The sequence below is a fragment of the Eumetopias jubatus genome, unplaced genomic scaffold, assembly GCF_037043125.1.
Source record: "Eumetopias jubatus isolate StellerSeaLion01/CBP00866 unplaced genomic scaffold, mEumJub1_p1.0 scaffold_17, whole genome shotgun sequence".
In the NCBI taxonomy this organism is placed as follows: Eukaryota; Metazoa; Chordata; class Mammalia; order Carnivora; family Otariidae; genus Eumetopias; species Eumetopias jubatus.
The window spans coordinates 26,105,154-26,129,769 of NW_028274823.1; the positions used below are offsets into that span (position 1 = coordinate 26,105,154).

Below are 24,616 nucleotides of genomic sequence, written 5' to 3' on the forward strand. Positions count from 1 at the left end.
GATACCTATTGTTACCACAGTTATTTAGTATCAACCTGGAATTTCTAGCCAATGCAATAAAATATGGAACAGAAAAAGTATATCTATGGAAAAGAAGATTATGGAAATGCAATAGTCCTACTAGGACTAATGAGAGAATGTTGTAAGATGCTGGTTTCAAAATACCCACACGATTAGTAGAAGATTTAAATACTTAGAAATGATTCAGGAAGAAATGTGAGTGACCTCAGGCGAAGAAAACTACAAGAATATCATTGATTTAAAATATTTAAGCATATACAGACATATTCCTGGATGGAAAGCCTAATTATTATATAGTTCTTCACAGAAAATAATTCCTAAGTTTGTCATGTTTCAGAGAGCAAGGAGGATGTAAATGATACTAAAGTTCATCTAGAACAACAAAAAGTAGAGAATAGGAAAATTGGAAAGAGAATGATGGTAAGACAGAAGGTCCTTTTAATATTATTCTATAGTGATTAAGAGTGTAGTATTGGTGCAGGGTTCACCACATCAGTGGAAGAGTTGAAGATTGGGGACAGGCTTGAATATATAAAAGCTAAGTATACTCTCTCCTCATCCCCAAAATAGATAATATAGATTATTTAACAATTAAATAGTGATGTTAAGAAAATTATTTGAGGGATGCCTGGCTGGCTCAGTCAATGGAACATCCGACTCTTAATTTCAGGGTCATGAGTTCAAGTCCCGCTTTGGGTATAGAGATTACTTAGATAAATAAAATAAACCTTAAAAAAAAAAAAAACAATTTGTGCTCTTTTTCGTGGTGCCTCGGAGGTGGTAGGCTGCTTCAGGATGAAGCCGAACATCTCTTTCCCAGCTACTGGCTGCCAGAAACTCATTGAAGTGGACAATGAATGCAAACTTCGTACCTTTTATGAGAAGCGTATGGCCACAGAAATTGCTGCTGACGCTCTGGGTGAAGAATGGAAGGGTTATGTGGTCCGAATCAGTGGTAATGACAAAAAGGCTTCCCCATGAAGCAGGGTGGGTGTCTTGACCCATGGACGTGTCCGCCTGCTGCTGAGTGAGGGGCATTCCTGCTATAGACCAAGGAGGACTAGAGAGAGAAAGCGCAAATCTGTTGGGGTTGCACTGTGGATGCCAATCTCAGTGTTCTCAACTTGGTCATTGTAAAAAAAAGGGGAGAAGGATATTCCTGGACTCACTGATACTACTGTGCCTCATCGTCTGGGGCCCAAAAGAGCCAACAGAATCTGCAAACTTTTCAATCTCTCTAAGGATGATGTCTGCCAGTATGTTTTGAGAAAACCCCTAAACAAAGAAGGTAAGAAACCTAGAACCAAAGCGCCTAAGATTTAGTGTCTTGTTACTCCACATGTCCTCCAGCACAAACGTTGGTGTATTATTGCCTTGAAGAAACAGCGCACTAAGAAAAATAAGGGCTGCAGGATATGCTAAACTTTTGGCCAAGAGAATGAAGGAGGCCTAAGAAAAACGCCAGGAACCAATTGCCAAGAGACGGAGGCTGTCCTCTCAGAGCTTCTACCTCTAAGTCTGAGTCCAGTCAAAAATGATATTTTCTAAGAGTGATGAATAGATCAGACATCAAAAAGAAAAAAAAAACAATTTGAACAAAAGTATCAAGTTAGATATTCGTGTTATACTCTACATCAAAACATATGTCAGACAAAAATAAGAGTTCATTATAAACAGCAAACCTATTGGAAAAGTAGAAAGTATGGTAGAATATTTAACAATTTCAGAATGGGGAAGAATTTTTCACACAAAGGAAAAAATTAAAAATAGAAAAATTGACATATTTGATTACATACAAATTTAAAACTTAAGAACATCAAAAATACTATGAAAAATTAATAGGCAAAAAATAAACTGAGGAAGATATTTGGAACAAATATGACGAAGTATTTTCAGAATGTTTATGAAACAATAAGAAAAAAACCAAACATCACATTAGAACAACGGAAAAAGTAACTGCCCAAACCACAAAACTACAGATGACCACAATCATCAATAACATTCTATCTCAACATCCTTTTAAAAGCTTGATGTTTGAACCAAGATGAGGTTTTTCTGCTTATCAAGATCACGACTTTTTAAAGCTGATAACTGCTAGGCAGAGTGCCGTGAAATTGGTAGCACACTTTTTTGCTGAAGGTGGGAATAAGTTTTTTCTTCCAAGTTTTTATTTAAATTCCAGTTAGTTAACATATAGTGTAGTTTTGGTTTCAGGAGTAGAATTTAGTGATTCATCACTTACATGTAACGCCCAGTGCTCATCACAAGTGCCCTCCTTAATGCCCATCACCCATTTAGCCCATCCCCCACAGTGGGAATAATTGATACAATCTTTCTGGGAAGTAAATATTACCATATTTGACTCAGTTAAACTCAGTTGAGGAACTAGAATTCAATTTTAAGGAAATCAGAAATATAGTCAAAAGATTTGTATGCGCAGGAGTTAAAAGCACTCTCATAATGGCAAAAGATTGGAAACTTCCTACACCTCTAGTAATATGAATATGGTTAAATAAATTAAAACATCTCACAAAGGAGTATTATATAAACATAAAAATCACATTTTTGAAGAATTATTAATGATAAAATGCTCAGTGTAATGTAAACAATAGGAGTAAGACTGTATGACCTGTCTTTTAAATGAATTGTTATATATAATATTTAATCCATGATTGTTATAGCTATAAAAAGCAGCATATTTTTTTCAAAGTTATATTTAAAGAAAAAATGTATATTTACAAGTAAGCACAGAAGAAAATACCAGAAATTTACTGGATTTGGTAGTGAGATTACAGAGGATATATTTTCTTGTAAAGCATTTTTTTTTTATTCATGTCAAAAGACAGACATGGGAGAAGGTAGATCTGGTACCTATGGAACCACACTGAAGAACAGCAGATAGAGGGGAAATCAGATCTTCATATGCAGGAGGGCAGAAGCATCCTCACGATGCACATTTTAAACACGTTGTTACTAAGACTTTTAAAGTTATGTTTCATGTCTTCAACTACAGGGACAAATGAGAAAGAACTTTTTATAATTGTTCCAAGAACTGGAAGATATTAAACAAAGGGCCAGCTGTGGCCCAAGGTATAGAGATCTGGAAGTAACCTAGGATGATTACAACACCCCAAAGTATTTAAAGTTGTTTGAATAACTTTCCTAATTACAATGTTTCATATATTTATGGAATACGTAATCCTTCTGGGTCATTTCAAATCACACTGGGACATACATGATACAGTACACTCAGTTTTGATTGAAGTCTAGAGACAGTGACCTAATGGTCTTAATTCACTTTAATATCTTTAAATTTTTTCTTTTTTTAAAAAAGTAATTTCTATGCCCAACATGGGGCTTGAACTCACAACCCTGAGATCAAGAGCCACATGCTCTCCCGGCTGAGCCAGCCAGGTGCCCCACTCTAATGTCTTTTAAAAAAGAATCTTAACTTTGCTTTTAGCTTTCTGTTCATAGTCTTAGAAATCAGCTAGGAGATGTGCTATTCCAAGAGCTAAATGCTTTTGAATTATGTGCAAATCATTAGCTAAGGTAAATAAACTGTAAGACCAGTTAATCTAAACGCGATAATTAAATCTTTGTAATGGATTCTATATTTTAGGCAATGTTCTTCTGGACTACACTTTACTTTCATTCAGTTACTGTGGCACCTACCTGGCTAGTTACTCCTCTCTCCCAGAATTTGAACTGGCCCTTTGGTAAGTTAACAGTATGCTGCAGAATTCCTTTCATTGGATTACATTTTAATCTTGTCCTTCTGGATTGTATTAAAAGACATAGATGTGAAAAATCTGGAACAAGGAAAAAAATGGAAGGAATAGAAGTCCTGATCAGAAGGTTGAATATAGTTGCTACTTCTAGGCATACAATTTGGCAGGGCAAAAGCTATATGAGAGCAAAATTATCGTTTTGTTGATGTGTTATAATATTACCTTATTGGGTAAAGAAAACAAATGTATAAAGTTTCATCATTCCTTCAAATAAATGGTAGCTTTGAGTGGTTTGCCTGTTTTCCACTAATGATGAAATTAAGATGTACTCTCTCTCAGAGCTAAGCTGGAAGTAATTGTTTTTAGAGACATTAGAACAGTTATATGTTCAGAGAGTGGAACATTATACCTCATTTGCCAGCTGTATAGGAAATACCTATGGATAAGACACATCTGTGGTCTTTGCTGGGTCATTTCATAGGGCCAACCTCAAAGCTGTACTCACTCTTCCATCTATAATATAAACTCCCTCACGGGGGGAGTTTTTCTTTTAAGGGGAAGTACAAACTGTTTCAGGAATGATTGAAGATACACCTTACACACAAGCATTTCTTATCCAAAAATATAATCTAGGTTCAGAGAACCACATTTAGTTTATGCAGTTTCTTTTTTTAAAAAACAGCTTTATCGAGGTATAATTGACAAAAAAAACTGTCCATATATTAAGAATATAATTTGATAAGTTTTGACTTCTGTACGCATCCATGAAACCATCACCATAATCAAGATAATAAATATATCTGTCACTCCAAAGTTTCCTTGTGCCCCTTTCTGATCCTTCCTTATTGGCTCTTCCACACACACCCTTACACCACCCTTGCCCCATCCCTCAGCCCCAGCCCCCAGGCAGTCATTGATGTGTTTTCTATCACTCTGGATTTGTTTGCATTTTCTAGAATTTTATATACAGGGAGTCATCCGTTATGGACTCTTTTTTTTTTTTTTGTCTGTCTTTTATGCTGCATAATTACTTTTTTCATGCAGCATAGTTATTTTGAAATTGCTTATGCTGCTGTATGTATCAATAGTTCATTGCTTTCTATTCCATGGCATGAATATACCACAGTTTGTTTATCCACTCACTGATGGATAGATTAACTAATCAATCCATCAGTTGCTGGGGCTGCCATTAACAAAGTACCACAAACTGAATGGCTGAAACAACAGAAATTTATTGTCTCACAGTTCTGGAGGCTAGAAGTCTACGATCCAGGTGTAAGCAGGGTTGGTTTCTTTCAAGGGCTATGAGGGAGAATCTGTTCTAGGCCTTTCTCCTTGGCTTGTGAATAACTGGATTCATGTTCACATGATGTTCTCCTTGTATATGGATCAGTCTCCAAATTTCCCCTTTCCTTTTATAAGGATGTTCATCCTACTAGAGTAGGACCACACTAAATGACCTCATTTAACTTAGTAAAGACCCTATTTCCAAATACAGTGACATTCTGAGGTACTGAGGGTTAGGACATCAACATATAAATCTGGGGGGACACAATTCAACCTATAACAGTACTTAAAGGATGAGTAGGAACCAACCTGTGAAGAAGATAAGGAAGAGGATTCTAAGCAGCGGAAAGATGTGCAAATGCCATGAGGTCAGAGAAAATATGGCAGACTTGAAGATTTAATTAAGAGAGCATAATGATGGCAACCAGAGATTAGCCATGAGAGGCAAATACCCAGTAGTGCAATTGCTGGGTCGTACGGTAGCTCTATTTTCAACTTTTTGAGGAAACTCCATACTGTTTTCCAGAGTGGCTGCACCAGCTTGCATTCCCACCAACAGTGTAGGAGGGCTCCCCTTTCTCCGCATCCTCACCAACACCTGTTGTTTCCTGAGTTGTTAATTTTAGCCATTCTGACTGGTGTGAGGTGGTATCTCATTGAGGTTTTGATTTGTATTTCCCTGATGCTGGATGATGTTGAGCATTTTTTCATGTGTTTGTTGACCATTTGTATGTTTTCTTTGAAGAAATGTCTGTTTATGTCTTCTGCCCATTTCTTGATTGGGTGTTGAGTTTGATGAGTTCTTTATAGATTCTGGATACTAGTCCTTTATCTGATAAGACTTTTGCAAGTATCTTCTCCCATTCTGTCAGTTGTCTTTTGGTTTTGTTGACTGTTTCCTTTGCTGTGCAAAAACTTTTTATCTTGATTAAGTCCCAATAGTTCATTGTTGCCTTTGTTCTCCTTGCCTTTGGAGACGTGTCTAGCAAGAAGTTGCAGTGGCTGAGGTCAAAGAGATTGCTGCCTGTGTTCTCCTCTGGGATTTTGATGGATTCCTGTCTCACATTGAGGTCTTTCATCCATTTTGAGTCTATTTTCATGTATGGTGTAAGGAAATGGTCCAGTTTCATTCTTCTGCATGTGGCTGTCCAATTTTCCCAACACCATTTGTTGAAGAGACTGTCTTTTTTCCACTGGATATTCTTTCCTGCTTTGTCAAAGTTAGTTGAGACAGAGTAATATTTTAAAAGCACATAGTTATTTTGCTTTCTTAGAAGGGTACAGTATAATGATAAGTGTAATTACTAATAAATTTTATATTTAACATCATGGGCTAAATGTATTGTGAATTAAGGCTTAATTTATGTAAATTGTTTTCAAATAATTAGATAAATGTTCTCAAGATGTGAAATTCAAATGAATTATTTTTTACAAAACACAATTTCCCTCTAAGGAACTGGGAATCAGGTGTTATTTTGTGCAAGAAGACACAACCTGGTATGGATGTAAGCCAGATGACTTTTAACCCTATGAACTGGCGCCAGCTGTGCTTATCAAGTCCAAGTGCAGTGACCATGTGTACTATTGAAAGAAGTAACCAGGAGCATCATCTCAAAGCAAAGTAAGAGACTTAGTTACTACACAGCAAAATGGTGGTCTTAGTTTGCTTTCATGTAATGTGATTGCATCAGTTTGATGAATTAACTGGCTTTATATGTACATATTAAACATCTTAAGTTATAATATCTTTCTACATATATAATTACCTTGGAGTGCTTGCTTGCATTTTGAAAGGATTCTTTATGACTTGATTTCTCGGTGAGGTTCTTTTGAATATCAAGTCATCCTCAAGCTTTTCCCAACATGTTTTAATTTACCAGAATTTGATTTGCTCTTAGTATTTCAAAACATGCCTATTTATAAAAAGGATAGTTATGAATTTTGATCCTATTACTTTGATGCCTAGTTGGAATCTCAAAAATAAGAGATATGGAAAGCATATAGATTATTCCTTCAGCCACATAATCTATAAACAGAAGGGTAGTTGCATATAGTGGAGTCATGGGAGTTACATATTTAAATAGAACTGGGTCAGAAAGAAATTTTATGACCAGTGTCCTGGTGATCGATGATAATGGTGTGTTTGTTAAGGAGAGTTCAAAGACTCAAGGTGCCTCTAAACTGACTATTCTCAGTGTATTCCACAAAGTTAAAGACTAAGTTGATATTGGACATATATATCCTTGAAATTACAATTTTTGAAAAGTTGCCTTTTTCAAATTTTATTTTATTACGTTATATTAATCACCATACATTACATCATTAATTTTTGATGTAGTGTTCCATGATTCATTGTTTGCATATAACACCCAGTGCTCTATTCAATGCGTGCCCTCTTTAATACCCATCACCAAGCTAACCATCCCCCCTCCCTCCTCCCCTCCAGAACCCTCGGTCTGTTTCTCAGTCCATAGTCTCTCATGGTTCATCTCCCCCTCCGATTTCCCGCCTTCATTTTTCCCTTCCTTCTATCTCCCCCTCCTCCTCCTCCTCCTCCTCCTCCTCCTCCTCCTTCTTCTTAACATATAATGTATTATTTGTTTCAAAGGTACAGGTCTGTGATTCATCAGTCTTACACAATTCACAGCACTCACCATAGCACATACCCTCCCCAATGTCTATCACCCAGCCACCCCATCCCTCCCACCCACTACCACTACAGCAACCCTCAGTTTGTTTCCTGAAATTAAGAATTCCTCATATCAGTGAGATCATATGATACATGTCCTTCTCTGATTGACTTATTTCGCTTAGCATAATACGCTCCAGTTCCATCCATGTCGCTGCAAATGGCAAGATTTGGGTTTTTTTTGATGACTGCATAATATTCCATTGTGTATATATACCACCTCTTCTTTATCCATTCATCTGTCGATGGACATCCTGGCTCTTTCCATAGTTCGGCTCTTGTGCACATTCCTGCTATAAACATTGGGGTGCACGTACCCCTTTGGATCACTACATTTATATCTTTGTGGTAAATACCCAGTAGTGCAATTGCTGGGTCATATGGTAGCTCTATTGTCAACTTTTTGAGGAACCTCCATACTGTTTTCCAGAGTGGCTGCACCAGCTTGTGTTCCCACCAACAGTGTAGGAGGGCTCCCCTTTCTCCACATCCTTGCCAACATCTGTCGTTTCCTGACTTGTTAATTTTAGCCATTCTGACTGGTGTGAGGTGGTATCTCATTGAGGTTTTGATTTGGATTTCCCTGATGCCGAGCGATGTTGAGCACTTTTTCATGTGTCTGTTGGCCATTTGGATGTCTTCTTTGGAAAAATGTCTGTTCATGTCTTCTGCCCATTGCTGATTGGATTATTTGTTCTTTGGGTGTTGAGTTTGATAAGTTCTTTATAGATTTTGGATACTAGCCCTTTATCTGATATGTCATTTGCAAATATCTTCTCCAATTCTGTTGGTTGTCTTTTGGTTTTGTGGACTGTTTCCTTTGCTGTGCAAAACCTTTTTATCTTGATTAAGTCCCAATAGTTCATTTTTGCCCTTGCTTCCCTTGCCTTTGGCGATGTTTCTAGGAGGAAGTTGCTGTGGCTGAGGTCGAAGAGGTTGCTGCCTGTGTTCTCCTCTAGGATTTTGTTGGACTCCTGTCTCACGTTTAGGTCTTTCAACCATTTGGAGTCTATTTTTGTGTGTGGTGTAAGGAAATGGTCCAGTTTCATTCTTCTGCATGTGGCTGTCCAATTTTCCCAACATCCTTTGTTGAAGAGACTGCCTTTTTTCCATTGGACATTCTTTCCTGCTTTGTCAAAGATGAGTTGACCATAGAGTTGAGGGTCCATTTCTGGGCTCTCGATTCTGTTCCATTGATCTATGTGTCTGTTTTTGTGCCAGTACCATACTGTCTTGATGATGACAGCTTTGTAATAGAGCTTGAAGTCCGGAATTGTGATGCCACCAGCTTTGCTCTTCTTTTTCAACATTCCTCTGGCTATTTGGGGTTTTTTCTGGCTCCATACAAATTTTAGGATTATCTGTTCCATTTCTTTGAAAAAAGTTGCTGGTATTATGATAGGGATTGCATTGAATGTGTAGATTGCTCTAGGTAGCATTGACATCTTCACAATATTTGTTTTTCCAATCCATGAGCATGGAACGTTTTTCCATTTCTTTGTGTCTTCCTCAATTTCTTATGAGTATTTTATAGTTTTCTGAGTACAGATTCTTTGCCTCTTTGGTTAGATTTATTCCTAGGTATCTTATGGTTTGGGGTGCAATTGTAAATGGGATCAACTCCTTAATTTCTCTTTCTTCTGTCTTGTTGTTCATGTATAGGAATGCCACTGATTTCTGTGCATTGATTTTATATCCTGCCACTTTACTGAATTCCTGTATGAGTTCTAGCAGTTTTGGGGTAGAGTCTTTTGGGTTTTTACATAAAGTATCATATCATCTGCAAAGAGTGAGAGATTGACTTCTTCTTTGCCAATTCGGGTGACTTTTATTTCTTTTTGTTGTCTGATTGCTGTGGCTAGGACTTCTAGTACTATGTTGAATAGCAGTGGTGAGAGTGGCCATCCCTGGCATGTTCCTGACCTTAGGGGGAAAGCTCTCAGCTTTTCCCCATTGAGAATGATATTCACTATGGGTTTTTCATAGATGGCTTTTATGATATTGAGGTATGTACCCTCTATCCCTACACTGTGAAGAGTTTTGATCAAGAAAGGATGCTGTAGTTTGTCAAATGCTTTTTCTGCATCTATTGAGAGGATCATATGGTTCTTGTTATTTCTTTTATTAACGTATCACATTGATTGATTTGTGGATGTTGAACCAACCTTGGTTGGTCGTGGTGAATAATCCTTTTAATGTACTGTTGGATCCTATTGGCTAGTATTTTGGTGAGAATTTTTGTATCCATGTTCATCAAGGATATTGGTCTGTAATTCTCCTTTTTGATGGGATCTTTTTCTGGTTTTGGGATCAAGATAATGCTGGCCTCATAAAATGAGTTTGGAAGTTTCCCTTCCTTTTCTATTTTTTGGAACAGTGTCAGAAGAATAGGTATTAATTCTTTAAATGTTTGGTAGAATTCCCCTGGGAAGCCATCTGGCCCTGGGCTCTTGTTTGTTGGGAGATTTTTGATTACTGCTTCAATTTCCTTAGTGGTTTTAGGTCTGTTCAGGTTATCTGTTTCTTCCTGGTTCAGTTTTGGTAGTTGATACATCTCTAGGAACGCATCCATTTCTTCCAGATTATCTCATTTGCTGGCATATAGTTGCTTGTAATATGTTCTTATAATTAATTGTTTGTATTTCTTTGGTGTTGGCTGTGATCTCTCCTCTTTCATTCATGAATTTATTTCTTTGGGTCATTTCTCTTTTCTTTTTGATAAGTCTGGCCAGGGGTTTATCAATCTTGTTAATTCTTTCAAAGAACCAGCTCCTAGTTCTGTCGATCTGTTCTACTGTTCTTTTGGTTTCTATTTCATTGATTTCTGCTCTGATCTTTATTATTTCTCTTCTCCTGCTGGGTTTAGGCTTTATTTGCTGTTTTTTCTCCAGCTCTTTTAGGTGTAGGGTTAGGTTGTGTATTTGAGACCTTTCTTGCTTCTTGAGAAAGGCTTGTATTGCTATATACCTTCCTCTCAGGACCACCTTTGCTGCATCCGAAAGGTTTTGAACTGTCATGTTTTCATTTTCATTTGTTTCCATGAATTTTTTTAATTCTTCTTTAATTTCCTGATTGACCCATTCATTCTTTAATAGGATGCTCTTTAGCCTCCATGTATTTGAGTTCTTTCCGACTTTCCTCTTGTGATTGAGTTCTAGTTTCAAAGCATTGTGGTCTGAAAATATGCAGGGAATGATCCCAATCTTTTGGTACCGGTTGAGACCTGATTTGTGACCTAGGATGTGATCTATTCTGGAGTATGTTCCATGGGCACTAGAGAAGAATGTGTATTCTGTTGCTTTGGGATAGAATGTTCTGAATTCATCTATGAAGTCCATTTGGTCCAGTGTGTCATTTAAAATCTTTATTTCCAGAAAAAATAAATAAATAAAAAAAATAAAATCTTTATTTCCTTGTTGATCTTTTGCTTAGATGATCTGTCCATTTCAGTGAGGGGGGTGTTAAGTCCCCTACTATTATTGTATTGTTGTTGATGTGTTTCTTTGCTTTTGTTATTAAATGGCTTATATAATTGGCTGCTCCCATATTAGGGGCATAGATATTTACAATTGTTAGATCTTCTTGTTGGATAGACCCTTGAAGTAGGATATAGTGTCCTTCCTCATCTCTTATTACAGTCTTTGGTTTAAAATCTAATTTGTCTGATATAAGGATTGCCACCCCAGCTTTCTTTTGGTGTCCATGAGCATGGTAAATGGTTTTCCACCCCCTCACTTTCAATCTGGAGGTGTCTTTGGGTCTAAAATGAGTCTCTTGCAGGCAGCATATCGATGGGTCTTGTTTTTTTATCCAATCTGATACCCTGTGTCTTTTGATTGGGGCATTGAGCCCATTTACATTCAGGGTAACTATTGAAAGGTATGAATTTAGTGCCATTGTATTGCCTGTAAGGTGACTGTTACTGTATATTGTCTCTGTTCCTTTCTTGTCTATGTTACTTTTATGTTCTCTCTTTGCTTAGAGGACCCCTTTCAATATTTCTTGTAGGGCTGGTTTCATGTTTGCAAATTCCTTTAGTTTTTGTTTGTCCTGGAAGCTTTTTATCTCTCCTATTTTCAGTGACAGCCTAGCTGGATATAATATTCTTGGCTGCATATTTTTCTCATTTAGTACTCTGAATATATCATGCCAGTCCTTTCTGGCCTGCCAGGTCTCTGTGGATAGGTCTTTTGCCAATCTAATGTTTCTACCATTGTAGGTTACAGACCTCTTGTCCCAAGCTGCTTTCAGGATTTTCTCTTTGTCTCTGAGACTTGTAAGTTTTACTATTAGATGTCGGGGTGTTGACCTATTTTTATTGATTTTGAGGAGGGGTTCTCTGTGCCTCCTGGATTCTGATGCCTGTTTCCTTCCCCAAATTAGGGAATTTCTCTGCTATAATTTGCTCCAATATACCTTCTGCACCTCTCTCTCTTTCTTCTTCTTCTGGGATCCCAATTATTCTAATATTGTTTGATCTTATGGTATCACTTATCTCTCGAATTCTGCCCTTGTGATCCAGTAGTTGTTGATATCTCTTTTTCTCAGCTTCTTTATTTTCCATCATTTGGTCTTCTATATCGCTAATTCTCTCTTCTGCCTCATTTATCTTAGCAGTTAGAGCCTCCATTTTTTATTGCACCTCATTAATAGCCTTTTTGATTTCAACTTGGTTAGATTTTAGTTCTTTTATTTCTCCAGAAAGGGTTTCTCTAGCATCTTCCATGTTCTTTTGAAGCCCAGCTAGTATCTTTATAATCGTCATTCTGAACTCTAGGTCCAATATCTTACTAATGTCTGTAGTGATTAGGTCCCTGGCAGTCGGTACTGCCTCTTGTTCTTTTTTTTGATGTGATTTTTTTCCGTCTTGTCATTTTGTCCAGAAGATAATAGATGACTGAGAGAACAAAATGCTAACAGGGTAACAATGACCCCAGAAAAATATACACTAAACAAATCCGAAGAGACCTGAAACTGGGGGAAAATAAAGGGAAAGAAAGAAAAAAGGAAAAAGAAAAAAAAAAGAAAAAGAAGAAGATAAAAAAAAGAAAAAGATAAAGATAAAAAAAAGAATATGATCAAATACGATCAGGCTGGTGCATAGATCAGTGCCACACAGTAGATTTTGGGCATATTCTGGTCTGTTAGAAGAAACTGCCTCTCAAAATTTTAAAGAAAGAAAACTTATATATGTACAAAAATAAAGGTAAATACAATGAAGGGATGAAATATGACTATAAAGATGAAAATTATAAAAAATTTTATAAAAGGAATTGATAAGAAGTTGGTTGAAAAAAGAAAGAAGAGAAATTTAAAAAAACACAAAAACAAGAAAAAGAAAGGGAGAGAATGTGATCAGGCAGGAGATTAGGACAAAGCCATACAGTAGAGATTTAGGATATATTTTGGTCTGTTAGATTGCAACTGTATCCCCAAGCGCCTGGGTGGCTCAGTCATTAAACATCTGCTGTTTAATGACTGAGCCACTGTATCCCCAAGCGCCTGGGTGGCTCAGTCATTAAACATCTGCCTTCAGCTCAGGTCATGATCCCAGGGTCCTGGGATCGAGCCCCACATCAGGCTCCCTGCTTGGTGCGAAGCCTGCTTCTCCCTCTCCCACTCCTCCTGCTTGTGTTACCTCTCTCGCTGTGTCTCTCTCTGCCAAATAAATAAATAAAATCTTAAAAAATAAAGCAATTGTATCCCAAAATTTTAAAGAGAGCACAAATTATATATATACCAAAAATAAGGTTAACTACTATGAAGGGATAGAATATGACTCTAAAAATGAAAAATAAAAAAGATTTTTAAAAAAGGGATTGATAAGAATCTTGCCATTTGCAACGACATGGATGGAACTGGAGGGTGTTATGCTGAGTGAAATAAGTCAATCAGAGAAAGACATGTATCATATGACCTCACTGATACGAGGAATTCTTAATCTCAGGAAACAAACTGAGGGTTGCTTGAGTAGGGGTGGGGTGGGAGGGATGGGGTGGCTGGGTGATAGACATTGGGGAGGGTATGTGCTATGGTGAGCGCTGTGAATTGTGCAAGACTGTTGAATCACAGATCTGTACTTCTGAAAGAAATAATGCAACACATGTTAAGAAAAAAAAAAGAAGAAGAAGATAGCAGGAGGGGAAGAATGAAGGGGGGTAAATCGGACAGGGAGATGAACCGTGAGAGATGATGGACTCTGAAAAACAAACTGAGGGTTCTAGAGGGGAGGGGGTTGGGGGGATGGGTTAGCCTGGTGATGGGTATTAAAGAGGGCACATTCTGCGTGGAGCACTGGGTGTTATGCACAAACAAAATCATGGAACACTATATCAAAAACTAATGATGTAATGTATGGTGATTAACATAACAATAAAAAATAAAAATAAAAATAAAAAAGGGATTGGTAAGATGCTGGTTGAAAAAGGGAAAAAGAAAAATTAAAAAAATAGCAAAAGAAAAAAGAAAATTTAAAAAATTTACTTTGACAGACTAATGAATCATGGGAAAAAAGTCATGAATTCTATGTGCAGTATTCTCCTAGCACTGGAGTTTTGCAGTTCTCATTGATTGGTAAACTTGGTCTTGCCTGGCCGGTCTTGCTGATCTTTTGGGGGAGGGGCCTGTTGTCGTGGTTCCCAAATGTCTTTGCCTGAGGTGGAATTGCCCTGCCTTTGCTGGTCTGGGCTAAGTAACCTGCTTGGGTTTGCTCTTGGGAGCTTTTGTTCCCTGCAAGCTTTCTGTACAGCTTTGGAGGACGAGAGTAAAGATGGTGGCCTCCCAGTCTCCGCCCCAGAGGAGCCAAGAACTCGGGGCCCCGCTCCTCAGTGAGTCCCAGAGAAAAGCAGTCAATCACTCCCGTCTCCCCGGTCTCCGGCCCCACTCCGTGCTCACCCGGCCTGTGACCGAACGTTTCTATCTCTGGCACACAACCCCGTGCGGAGTCTCCAAACCCAGCAGATCCCTGCAGTGCGCTCCCATGCCGCTCCTCCCGGGGGAGGAAGGGGAGTCTCCCCAGATCTGCCGCTTGTTGGGTCCCTGCTGGAGGAGCAGTGGCCTGATTGTGCCGCGGATCACGGTTTATGGCAACCCCGAGCTGAGAGCCCGCGCCTCGGCTCTATCTCTGCAGCCGGCTTCCCCGTTCAGATACCTGGGAGGTCTGCCGCCCTCAGGCACCCCTGGTCTTTCTGTGACCCTGAGGGTCCCAAGATCACACTGTCCCAGTGAGGGTTCCATCCCCTGCTTAGCCACTGGAGCGACATCCCTCAGCGGAGCAGACTTCTAAAAGTTGTGATTTTGTGCTCCACGGCTCTATCACTTGCTGGTAGCGGCCAATGGAGGCCCCCTCCCCCACCATTTATCCTCCCAAATATCACCTTGGATTCACTTCTCCATATGTCCTACCTTCCAGAAAGTGGTCGCTTTTCTGTTCAGAGAGTTGCTGCTATTCTTTTCTCTGATCTCCTGTTGAGTTCGTAGGTGTTCAGAATGGTTTGATAACTATCTAGCTGAATTCCTGGGACCAGATGAAATTTAGGTCTCCTACTCCTCCACCATCTTGCCCCCACCCTCCAAAAAGTTGCCTTTTTTTTTTTAAAGATTTATTTATTTATTTGAGAGAGCAAGAATGAGAGAGAGAGTACATGAGAGGGGGCAGGGTCAGAGGGAGAAGCAGACTCCCCGCTGAGCAGGGAGCCCGATGTGGGACTCGATCCCGGGACTCCAGGATCATGACCTGAGCTGAAAGTGGTTGCCCAACCAACTGAGCCACCCTGGTGCCCCCAAAAAGTTGCCTTCTTAAAGAAAATGTAAAGTTGTCTAACTGGAGAGCCTGAAAACCTAGAGTAAAACCAAGATAAAACCTAGCCTTTAAACAAAGAGTACTGACCCTCTTTTAGTTCAGTTCTCTTTGTGTCTCAATTTCTTTTTTATAAGAACACAATGAATAGTCAAATCTGTCTCTAGGCAGAGACATTCATAAAATGGGTAATGTCTCTATCATATCCTTGCCAGGTGGGCAAATAATTTATCTCAGCGTTCTCTCCTTTTGTTTGCCTTGAATATTCTCATCTAGTTCTGAATGTTCAATTGTGATTTTTCTATAAGCAACTGAAGTGAGAGGCAAAGTGAATGGATTGTCCCGGTTCAGAAAGCAAGCAGGATTAGAAAACACTCAAGCCTTAATTTGAATAGTAGATACTATTTTTTCATGATAATTTTTCAAAATTATTCATCATACATAAGACATAACCAACGAAATGTTGAATTTAATGCATAAAACCATGAATTTTTCAAACACCACTTTATAACCACATTATGGGTTAAAAGACATATGGTAGATTTGAAAATGAATTCTTTTTTTAAAAAAAGATTTATTTATTTGAGAGAGAGAGAGAGGTGGGGGAGGGGCAGAAGAAGAAAGAGTCATAAGCAGATTCCACATTGAACACAGAGCCAGACTCGGGGCTCAATCTCTCTCAACCCTGAGAACAGGACCTGAGCCAAAACCAAGAGTCAGATGCTTAACTGACTGCACCACCCAGGTGCCCTGAAAATGAATTCTTGATATCAGAGGTTGCAAAGGTAGCTGAATACAACCTACATATACAGATGGTCCTTGACTTAAGATGGTTGCACTTAAGATTTTTCAACTTCAGGGTGATGCCAAAGTGATACACATTCAGTAGAAACTGTATTTCAAATTTTGAATTTTGACCTTTTCCCAGGCTAAAGATATGTGTTACAATACTCTTCTGTGATGCTAAGCAGTGGTAGCTGCAGCTTCCAGTCAGCCACATGGTCATGAGTGTAAACAACCTATACACTGACAACTATTCTGTACCTTCCAACCAGTCTGTTTTTTACCTTCATTTTAGTATTCAACCAATTACTTGAGATATTCACCACTTTATTATAAAATAGACCTTGTATTAGATGATTTTGCCCAGCTGTGAGTTGGCAACTAATGCAGTTTGCCCAAATAATGTAGGTGTTCTGAGCACATTTATGGTAGGCTAGGCTAAGCTAAGCTATGATGTTCAGTAGGTTAGGGGTATTAAGTGCATTTTGACTCAGGATATTTGTTTATTGGGATATAACCCCATCATAAATAGAGGAAGATTTATATGTTTATTTTGGCCCACATTGATTTTTATTTGAATTAATTGCCAAATTTTAATATTTGAGAGATTTCTCATAAATATCCAGATTATGATAGTCTCTTGAAATTTTGGAACCAGAATTCTCAACAAACTCTCTTGGCTGGAACTGAGTGTCACCTATACCACCTATAGGAGGGAACACACTTTCCCATTTGCCATAGTCCCCCACCTGGCCACAGCTCATTTGCCTGGTCCTGCCAGTGTTCAAATGTATAATTCCTGCTTTAGATATCAACTTTGAAAATTTTAGAGAATTCCTATGTACTTAATTTATAACTGCATTATTGTCCTTTTGTGATATATATTTTTAAATCTACTCTTTGGCGTTTATCTGGTTTGTTTGCTTGTTTGTTTTTTTACAAGTTATAATACCCCCCACCTTTTTTATCACCAATATGTAATAGTTATATCAGTGACTAGTTTTTGTTAATTTGATTATTCTGATTTCTCTTTTTTCTAAAGGTCAATAAAACTACCTATGGAAGATGGATCATTTTTTAATGAAACAGATGTAATTTTCCCCACCTCGCTGCCCAAGGATCTTATCTATGGACCTGTGCTCCCACTGTCAGCCATTGCTGGGCTAGTAGGAGAGGAGGCAGAAACTTTCAGGGTAATTACCTGGCACCTCTTCCTGTTCGCTTAGTTGATTCTCATAACCATCCCATGAGACATGCAGGGTAGAGAGGATCATCCTGGTTTTCAATACAGATTAGCCCTGGAGAGGACAAGAAATGAAGGCTCTGGAGTTTTGAGTTTGGTTAACTGGAAGGATGGCACTGATAACAGAAAGAGGGAGCCCAGACCTGATTTCAGTTTTGGACAGATTGAATTTGGGGTGCTGGGAAGGCATCCAGGTATAGATGCCAGGTGGAAGTTGGGCAAGTGGACCTATTGCTTGGGTGGAGAAGGTAGGGCTAGAGACACTGAGGCCAGAGTCATCACCATAGAAGGGTGAGTGGAGCACTGGAGTGGGGGAGGGATGATAGAAAGGAGAGTAAATGTGTCAGGGAAGAGAGCCAGAGAGGAAACTGATTTGCCAAGAATTGAGAGTTAGAAGATGACTCTGACAAGGAACACAGAAGTAGAACAAATCCAGGAGAGGAGAAGAAGGCCATGGAAAATAGGGGAAGAAAGTTTCAAACAGGAGTTTGTTAACAGCTACACACTCATTCATTCAACATATTTGTCAAGCTCCTCCTATGTAGCAGGCACTGTTTTAGGCAGTGGGATCTCATGATGACCAACCAGGCATAATCTCTACCCTTGGAGCTTACATTCTATCAGGGAGACAGCAACAACAATGACACCAAAAGTAAAGACATACATTAAATCATTGCAAAATGTGGTAATTATTATAACGGGATAAGTGGGAGGGGGTGGACGTGAGGAAGAGATTAACATATGCTGGTCAAGGAAGGCCGCTGGGGAGACAACACTTACCATAAGATTCGAAGGACAAGGAGCCTCAGTGCTACAAACAGGTCAAGAGTGTTCAGGCAGAGGGTGCTGTATGTGCAAAGGCCCTGGGGGAAAGAAAATAAATCCGTGTGTTTGAGAAGCTACCTGTAGTGGCTGCAGCACAGTAAATGATGGGGGAGTGGGGTGCTGGTGCAGGTCAGGGGGTAGGCAGGGAGCAGAGATAGCACAGGCAGGTCCTTTGGGAAACAGGAGCTTGATTCTGCTAAGCCTCTCGAACTTAGGTTATGCTAATATTTGTGTTAGAACTCCAAGCCAAGGATAAAGGAAGTAGAAGCTCCCAAATATTTTGACCACTGCAGAGAAATAAGCTATAGATGTTAAAAATAACTCAGTGGTAATTAGTTCATGAAAAATTTCTGGCAAGCAAGAGAAAAGGTTGTGTATGCTCTTAGTATTTCCTCTAAAGGATGATCATTGTTCACTTTTTAAATACAGAAAATGACCAATTCTTTATAATAGCACAAATCCTAGCCTTAGAAATACAACTACACTCAGCCACAATGGGGCAGCAAAGTAAATACAAATAGATCAGCTTTCAAGGTTTACAACTTGAAAAAAATTCTTCTGTAGTTAGTATTTGATGCCTAGGAACCCACATTTTCAACCATCTAGAATCTTTTCTTCTGCCATAAATTTCTGTAAGAGCCCTTGTCTTTCACATTTTGCACAACAGGATGAACCCTACCTAAAATATGTAAAATTCAGGCATCTGTCTTTGTCATTTGAAAAATGCTACGAAATGCCTTCTTTAAATACTTAAATGTGGAGCCACCATTTTTTAAAATGCTCATAATAAACAGACATATTTGTTGCCTAGGATTTTTTTTACTCAGTGCATTTTAACCTTTTTCTGAAAACAGAAATTTAATGCTAAAGTTCTACATTTTAAAATCACACAAGGAATGTTAATAAAGCCATATACTTTACATTTACATTACAAATTCATTTTTCCAATATTTATTTTTTTCATCTTATAGATAAGTAAGGTGAAAAAATGGCTAAAACATTGATTAATGTCTATACAGTGAGTGAAAGCATAACCAAAAATAGATCTCAAATGTCTTTATTCTATTTGTTCCTTTGAATGACATTTCTTATGACGTGGCTACCAACCAACGGCAAAGAAATGAGTAATGAACTGATCTATATAAATAAGAGTCTTAAAAATTGACAGGCTATGGACTTTCACAAAATCACAAATATTAAATACTCCTATTATATCTCTTGTAGCTAACACTATAAAGGCACATCATACGCCTTTAAATAGGCCTGCATCACATTACACAACTTATTTAAGGCATGAGAAACAGTATCTAGCAGTAGCATGGGGGAAATCAAAGGCAGATATTATCTGGGCAGAAACTGGATCCAAAATAATGAATTTAATCTCAAGTGTCCAGTTTTCTTTTTCCATCTACCTTTTTTTTTTTTTAAACAGAAGTCACTATATAGGAATTCCTTTTATAAACAAGTATTCTGAAACATATTTGGAAACTTACATTTTTTAAAGCAATAATATTAAGTTGGATTCTAATTTTTCATGTTCGGTCTTCAAATGATCAAAATGTTTGATTTATGATTCCAGAGAGCTAAACAATGAGGTGATATTATCAACAAATATTTTTATATTATTGGCACATTTTTCTTTTAAAATTTTTGGAATTAAAAACTATAGTTTCTGTTCACATAATCCATATTGTATCACATTCATTTTTAAGCGGCACAGAACATATTTATTGATAAGAGTAATAGAAAGATAAGCCCAGCTTTATCGTAAAGTAAGAAAAGTCAAACACAATACTAGTTTAACATAATAAGGCCAGAAAAGTCCAAGTTTTAAATCTTCACTTTCTGTTGCATACACATAGATCCACTGGTATGAGAACCAGATATGTGTGCTTTTTAAAAGATTTTTGAACCCATTGCCATAATGTAAGAGTCTGTCCCTTTGTGATATATAGCCTAAGGTTAGATGTCATCAAGACAACCTAAGAAACTTTCAAATAATGGTGATTAAACAATGGCATTCAGTGAGTAACTCTTCCCTATGAGTCAAATCTCAATTGGATACCACAAATCAATTAATCAGCAGCAGTTTAATCCTTTTGGGTGGTTTTGTGCCCCCCTTTTTGGCCCATAGGGTGGCCAGATTATTAATCAAGTATTTATTTTCTAACAATCCAAGGCTATGAGGGCATGAAATAGATCAATCATTGACCAAAGTCAATATATCCTTTTAAAGAATTATCATAGTGACTGCTGCTATGTATGATTTTTGCCTTAGTCATATTTCAGATTCCATTCCAAATGATAATAATTCTCTCTCCACGCTTCCTTCACTCCACCAAGAAGAACCACATGCTTTCTCATCAATGCTCCCATAATATTTAACACCCCTCTGCCATAACCTACCATGTTTTCTAATTCTGATATTTGTTGATACTTCTTCCCTCAACAAGTGATCATCCTATTGAGAAGAGGGATCCCTTAGGACTTGGCACAATGGCTGGTATATAACCAACATCCAAAAAATGTTTGTTTAAATATCAATTACATAACAAATTTATATCTGTTGAGAATCCAGTAGAAATACTTTGACAGCAACACACCTGCTTTACCTTGAATCTACAAACCAGTCCTAAATTAAAAGAACAGTATATAATACATTATTCAAATAATTGAGTATTTATTAGAAAGGTGGCTTGCATATATTGAGGAGTTTTTAATGGGAAAATGACTGTTTATATAGATTTGCAGTATTCCCCAACTTCTGCTTTATTTTTCTCCATAGTGCTTTTCAACATATAATCTTCTATATATTTAACTTCTTAACTTATTTTTATTCTGTTTCCCCTCACCAGGATGTAAGCCCCATGAGGGCAAGGAATTTTTTATCTGTTTTGTTCACTGCTACATCCCTGTGCCTAGAACAGTACCTGGAATGTAGTTAAGTGTCCAATAAATATTTGTTAGATGAATGAAAACGTGAACAAAAGAATGCAATAAACCTGGAGCTCTCAAGGAACTTAAAAATTCTGTTAATCTGGCCAATAGCTTAGTAAAAATGTTTTCTGTTCCAATGGGTGTAAGGATTCTAAAGAAAGCAAAGCATTATGTTATAGCTAATGTAATTCTAAATAATGCTATAGCATAACAAAAAGCTCAGATAGTACTAAATGTTATGTTCTTAAAATAAATAAATAAGTAAACTAGTATGTTTGACTTGTTTAAATAGAAAGGAAGGAGTACTATTATTATGATATCCTGAATTCAGAATTTTAATCAGTGCTGTGAGGAGCATGTGCCCTAAAAAGCTGCCACAGCTGCCTTGACCTCCAGGAAAGACAACAGGTAGGCCTATATTTAAAAGGAGACTTGCTCCATGCTGACAAAGGGGGCTCTCCCCTGCCGGACATGAGTATTTAAAGCTGCAGGGGACATACCACAGGGAGGTATTACAATCTAAAGCAGAGATCAACAAACCATGACAGGCTTTTGTTTGGCCCCAAGCTAAGAATGTTCTTTTACACTTTTTTATAGAGGTGTTTAAAAATATAATGTGGATATATGACAGAGACCTATGTGGTCCACAAAGCCTAAAATATTCACTGCCTTTTCCTTTACAGGAAAAGTTTGTCTTAGATCCTTGTCCATGTTATTTTTACTCCCCAAAGCCAACTTTTCTTTTAGGCACATTCCATAGATTTTGTGTGTTCCTCTTTGAGTTTTCCATGGTATCAAAATCACATAGGATGTTTCAGGCGCCTGGGTGGCTCAGTCGTTAAGCATCTGCCTTCGGCTCAGGTCATGATCCCAGGGTCCTGGGATCGAGTCCCACATCGGGCTCCCTGCTCTGCGGGAAGCCTGCTTCTCCCTCTCCCACTCCCCCTGCTTGTGTTCCTGCTCCTTGCTGTTTCTCTCTCTGTCAAATAAATAAATAAAATCTTAAAAAAAAAATCACATAGGATGTTTCATGACCCACATTAGAGAGGCCACCAGAATCAGGCAAGTGTCCTCTTCTCATTTCCCATAAAAGCTAACTAAGCAAAGGACCTGGGCCAACCTCTCCATAGCCATTCAAGGAAAATCATATCCACACTCCACTGCAGAATCAGGAGGGTGAAACAATGACAAAAGTCTTCCTCAAAAAGGGTGATCTTAGCTAGACACTGACTTTTGTAGATTCAAGACACCAAAAAACTCTACCAAAAAACAGTGTAGAAGTTACTACTCAAAATTTTCATGAAAATCTGTGACACTAGAACTCTAAATGTGCTGGCAAGACCATCTTATATAGTCTTACTGAATTAAAATATAGAGAGATAAATGGAGCAAGGAAGGATAAGTTCACTTAGCTCTTGGCAAATGGCAGGATCAATGAATATACATAGGTCCATAATCATTTGTTTCTTTCTGGAAGTTATTCTGTTGGGTATTTCTCTGGCTCTTAAACCATGCATGCGATCTTAACACAAGGTTTCTGATTTTTCCCTAAAGCCTAAAGATGATCTATATCCTTTGCTTCACCCATCTATGCACTGCTGGACTCCAACAAGTGACCTATATGTTGGCTGTGAAGAGGGTCATCTTTTAATGGTTAATGGAGAAACCTTGAAGGTGACTCTACTTAATAAGATAGAAGACAAAGTACCAACGGGTGAGAAACTGCTTTACTTCATCATTCCTAGAAGTGTAGCCAGTGGTGATGGTTTTACACGTGAAGATGGATGTTTGTTCCCTATTTTTAATACTAAAATATTATTTATTATTACTAAAGTAATAAAATACTTTATAAAGAGATGTATTTTCATCTCCATGAGACAGATGAGAAAATGGAAGCATTGAGAGATTAAGAAAAATGCCCAAATTCACATAACTAGTAAACTGTGGAGCTGACACCTAAACCCAGGCACTAAGACTTTAGAGTCCAAGTTCTTAGCTCCTATGCTGTATCCTTTCCGATACATATGACTGTTCTGTTTAATCAGCAAATTATGCCCTTTCCTGCCCTCCACCCTTCTCAAAGCCTTTTTTCACAATGACTTTTTCTTTTAAGTTTAACTGCCATCTTGAAAATTACCTTTGTGTTCCTTGGTTAGAATTTCTAAGAGAATATGATCCATTCTCCTTAGATCTGGTGTCCATTACTGGTCCCATTAGCTGTGGCCAGGGTTGGGCCTTAATCACAGGAGCTAATGTCCACTCAGTAGGGGCTAGGTGTAGACCTTTTGAGAAGGGAGCCTCGCCAGGGCGAGCTTCCCAATCTGTCCAATGCACTCCATTCCAGTTCCTCTTATTATTTCCCATTTTGATTTCTGCAACAACTTTAGGACTGACTTCATTGGCCTTAATCTACAGCTAACCCAAAGGAGGCATCTCATCCCTGCCAAACTGTCCTTAAAGACCGTTTCAGCATGCAATTCAAGGACTGCTCTGCCTTGATTCCAAGCCCTCTCTAATTTGATCCTACCTTCTCCATTCATACTCTTTCCTTCTACTCCCCAGGATGAGTTTTCTGATCTAGCTAGTCATTTCTTCCTGTCATTTCACAGACCTGCCTCCTAGCTCACTCCCTTGCCAATTTACTCTCTGAATCCTTGAACTTCTAGCTCAATACCACCTCCTACAGCAAGTTTCCCCCAGGACAGTACCCCTCATCTACTCCTGCTCCCATTGCCTGACTCAGACTTCACTGGGGCCATTAGGTTTGACTTTCCTGCCCCCGCCATGGCTTCCCTTTACTGTCACTTGTACCCTCCAGGCTAAGTTCTCTCTAATCGTGCATCCACACTGCCATCCCAACCTTAAGGCAAAAGTTCGGTGCCCCTCTGTGGGATTCCATCAGACTCACTTCCTTGTTAGAGCCTCATCCTGTGCTTTCACAATTTCCTTTGTGCATGTCTGTCTTCCCACCAGGTATCAATTCTTTAAAGTCAAAAACTATGTTTTACTTATCCTTTGGCTCCAAAGTTTAATCCCAGAGACTGCTACAGAGTAAATTAGTGCCTATATATGTTTGTAAAGTGATTCTAAAGCAATGTTTCTCATTTCCAAACTGTTGTCACATCTGTAATATGTTATACACAATTTAGGACTTAATCATGTGTAGTCTTATATTGTTTACTGTTTCCTTCTTCTATACTATTCCTAATAATTTTCATGGTATTTTATAAATGCTTTAGTATAAATATTTGTCTAACCTCTTCAATGTGGAAGACACTAAGCAAGGTGCCTCAGAGGTGACA

General features: G+C 38.2%; 1 protein-coding gene across 3 annotated transcripts in view; it reads left to right on the forward strand.

Annotated features, from left to right (window-relative positions):
• Positions 1–24,616, forward strand: part of CFAP43 (cilia and flagella associated protein 43) — a 107,712-nt gene that overhangs the window by 2,745 nt on the left and 80,351 nt on the right. For all 3 annotated transcript variants that reach the window (XM_088019839.1, XM_088019838.1, XM_028098904.2), the window contains exons 3-6: positions 3,644–3,740; positions 6,493–6,660; positions 17,352–17,502; positions 22,869–23,028. In XM_088019839.1, the coding sequence (XP_087875965.1) occupies positions 3,644–3,740; positions 6,493–6,660; positions 17,352–17,502; positions 22,869–23,028 (576 nt within the window). The remainder of the gene's footprint in view (positions 1–3,643; positions 3,741–6,492; positions 6,661–17,351; positions 17,503–22,868; positions 23,029–24,616) is intronic.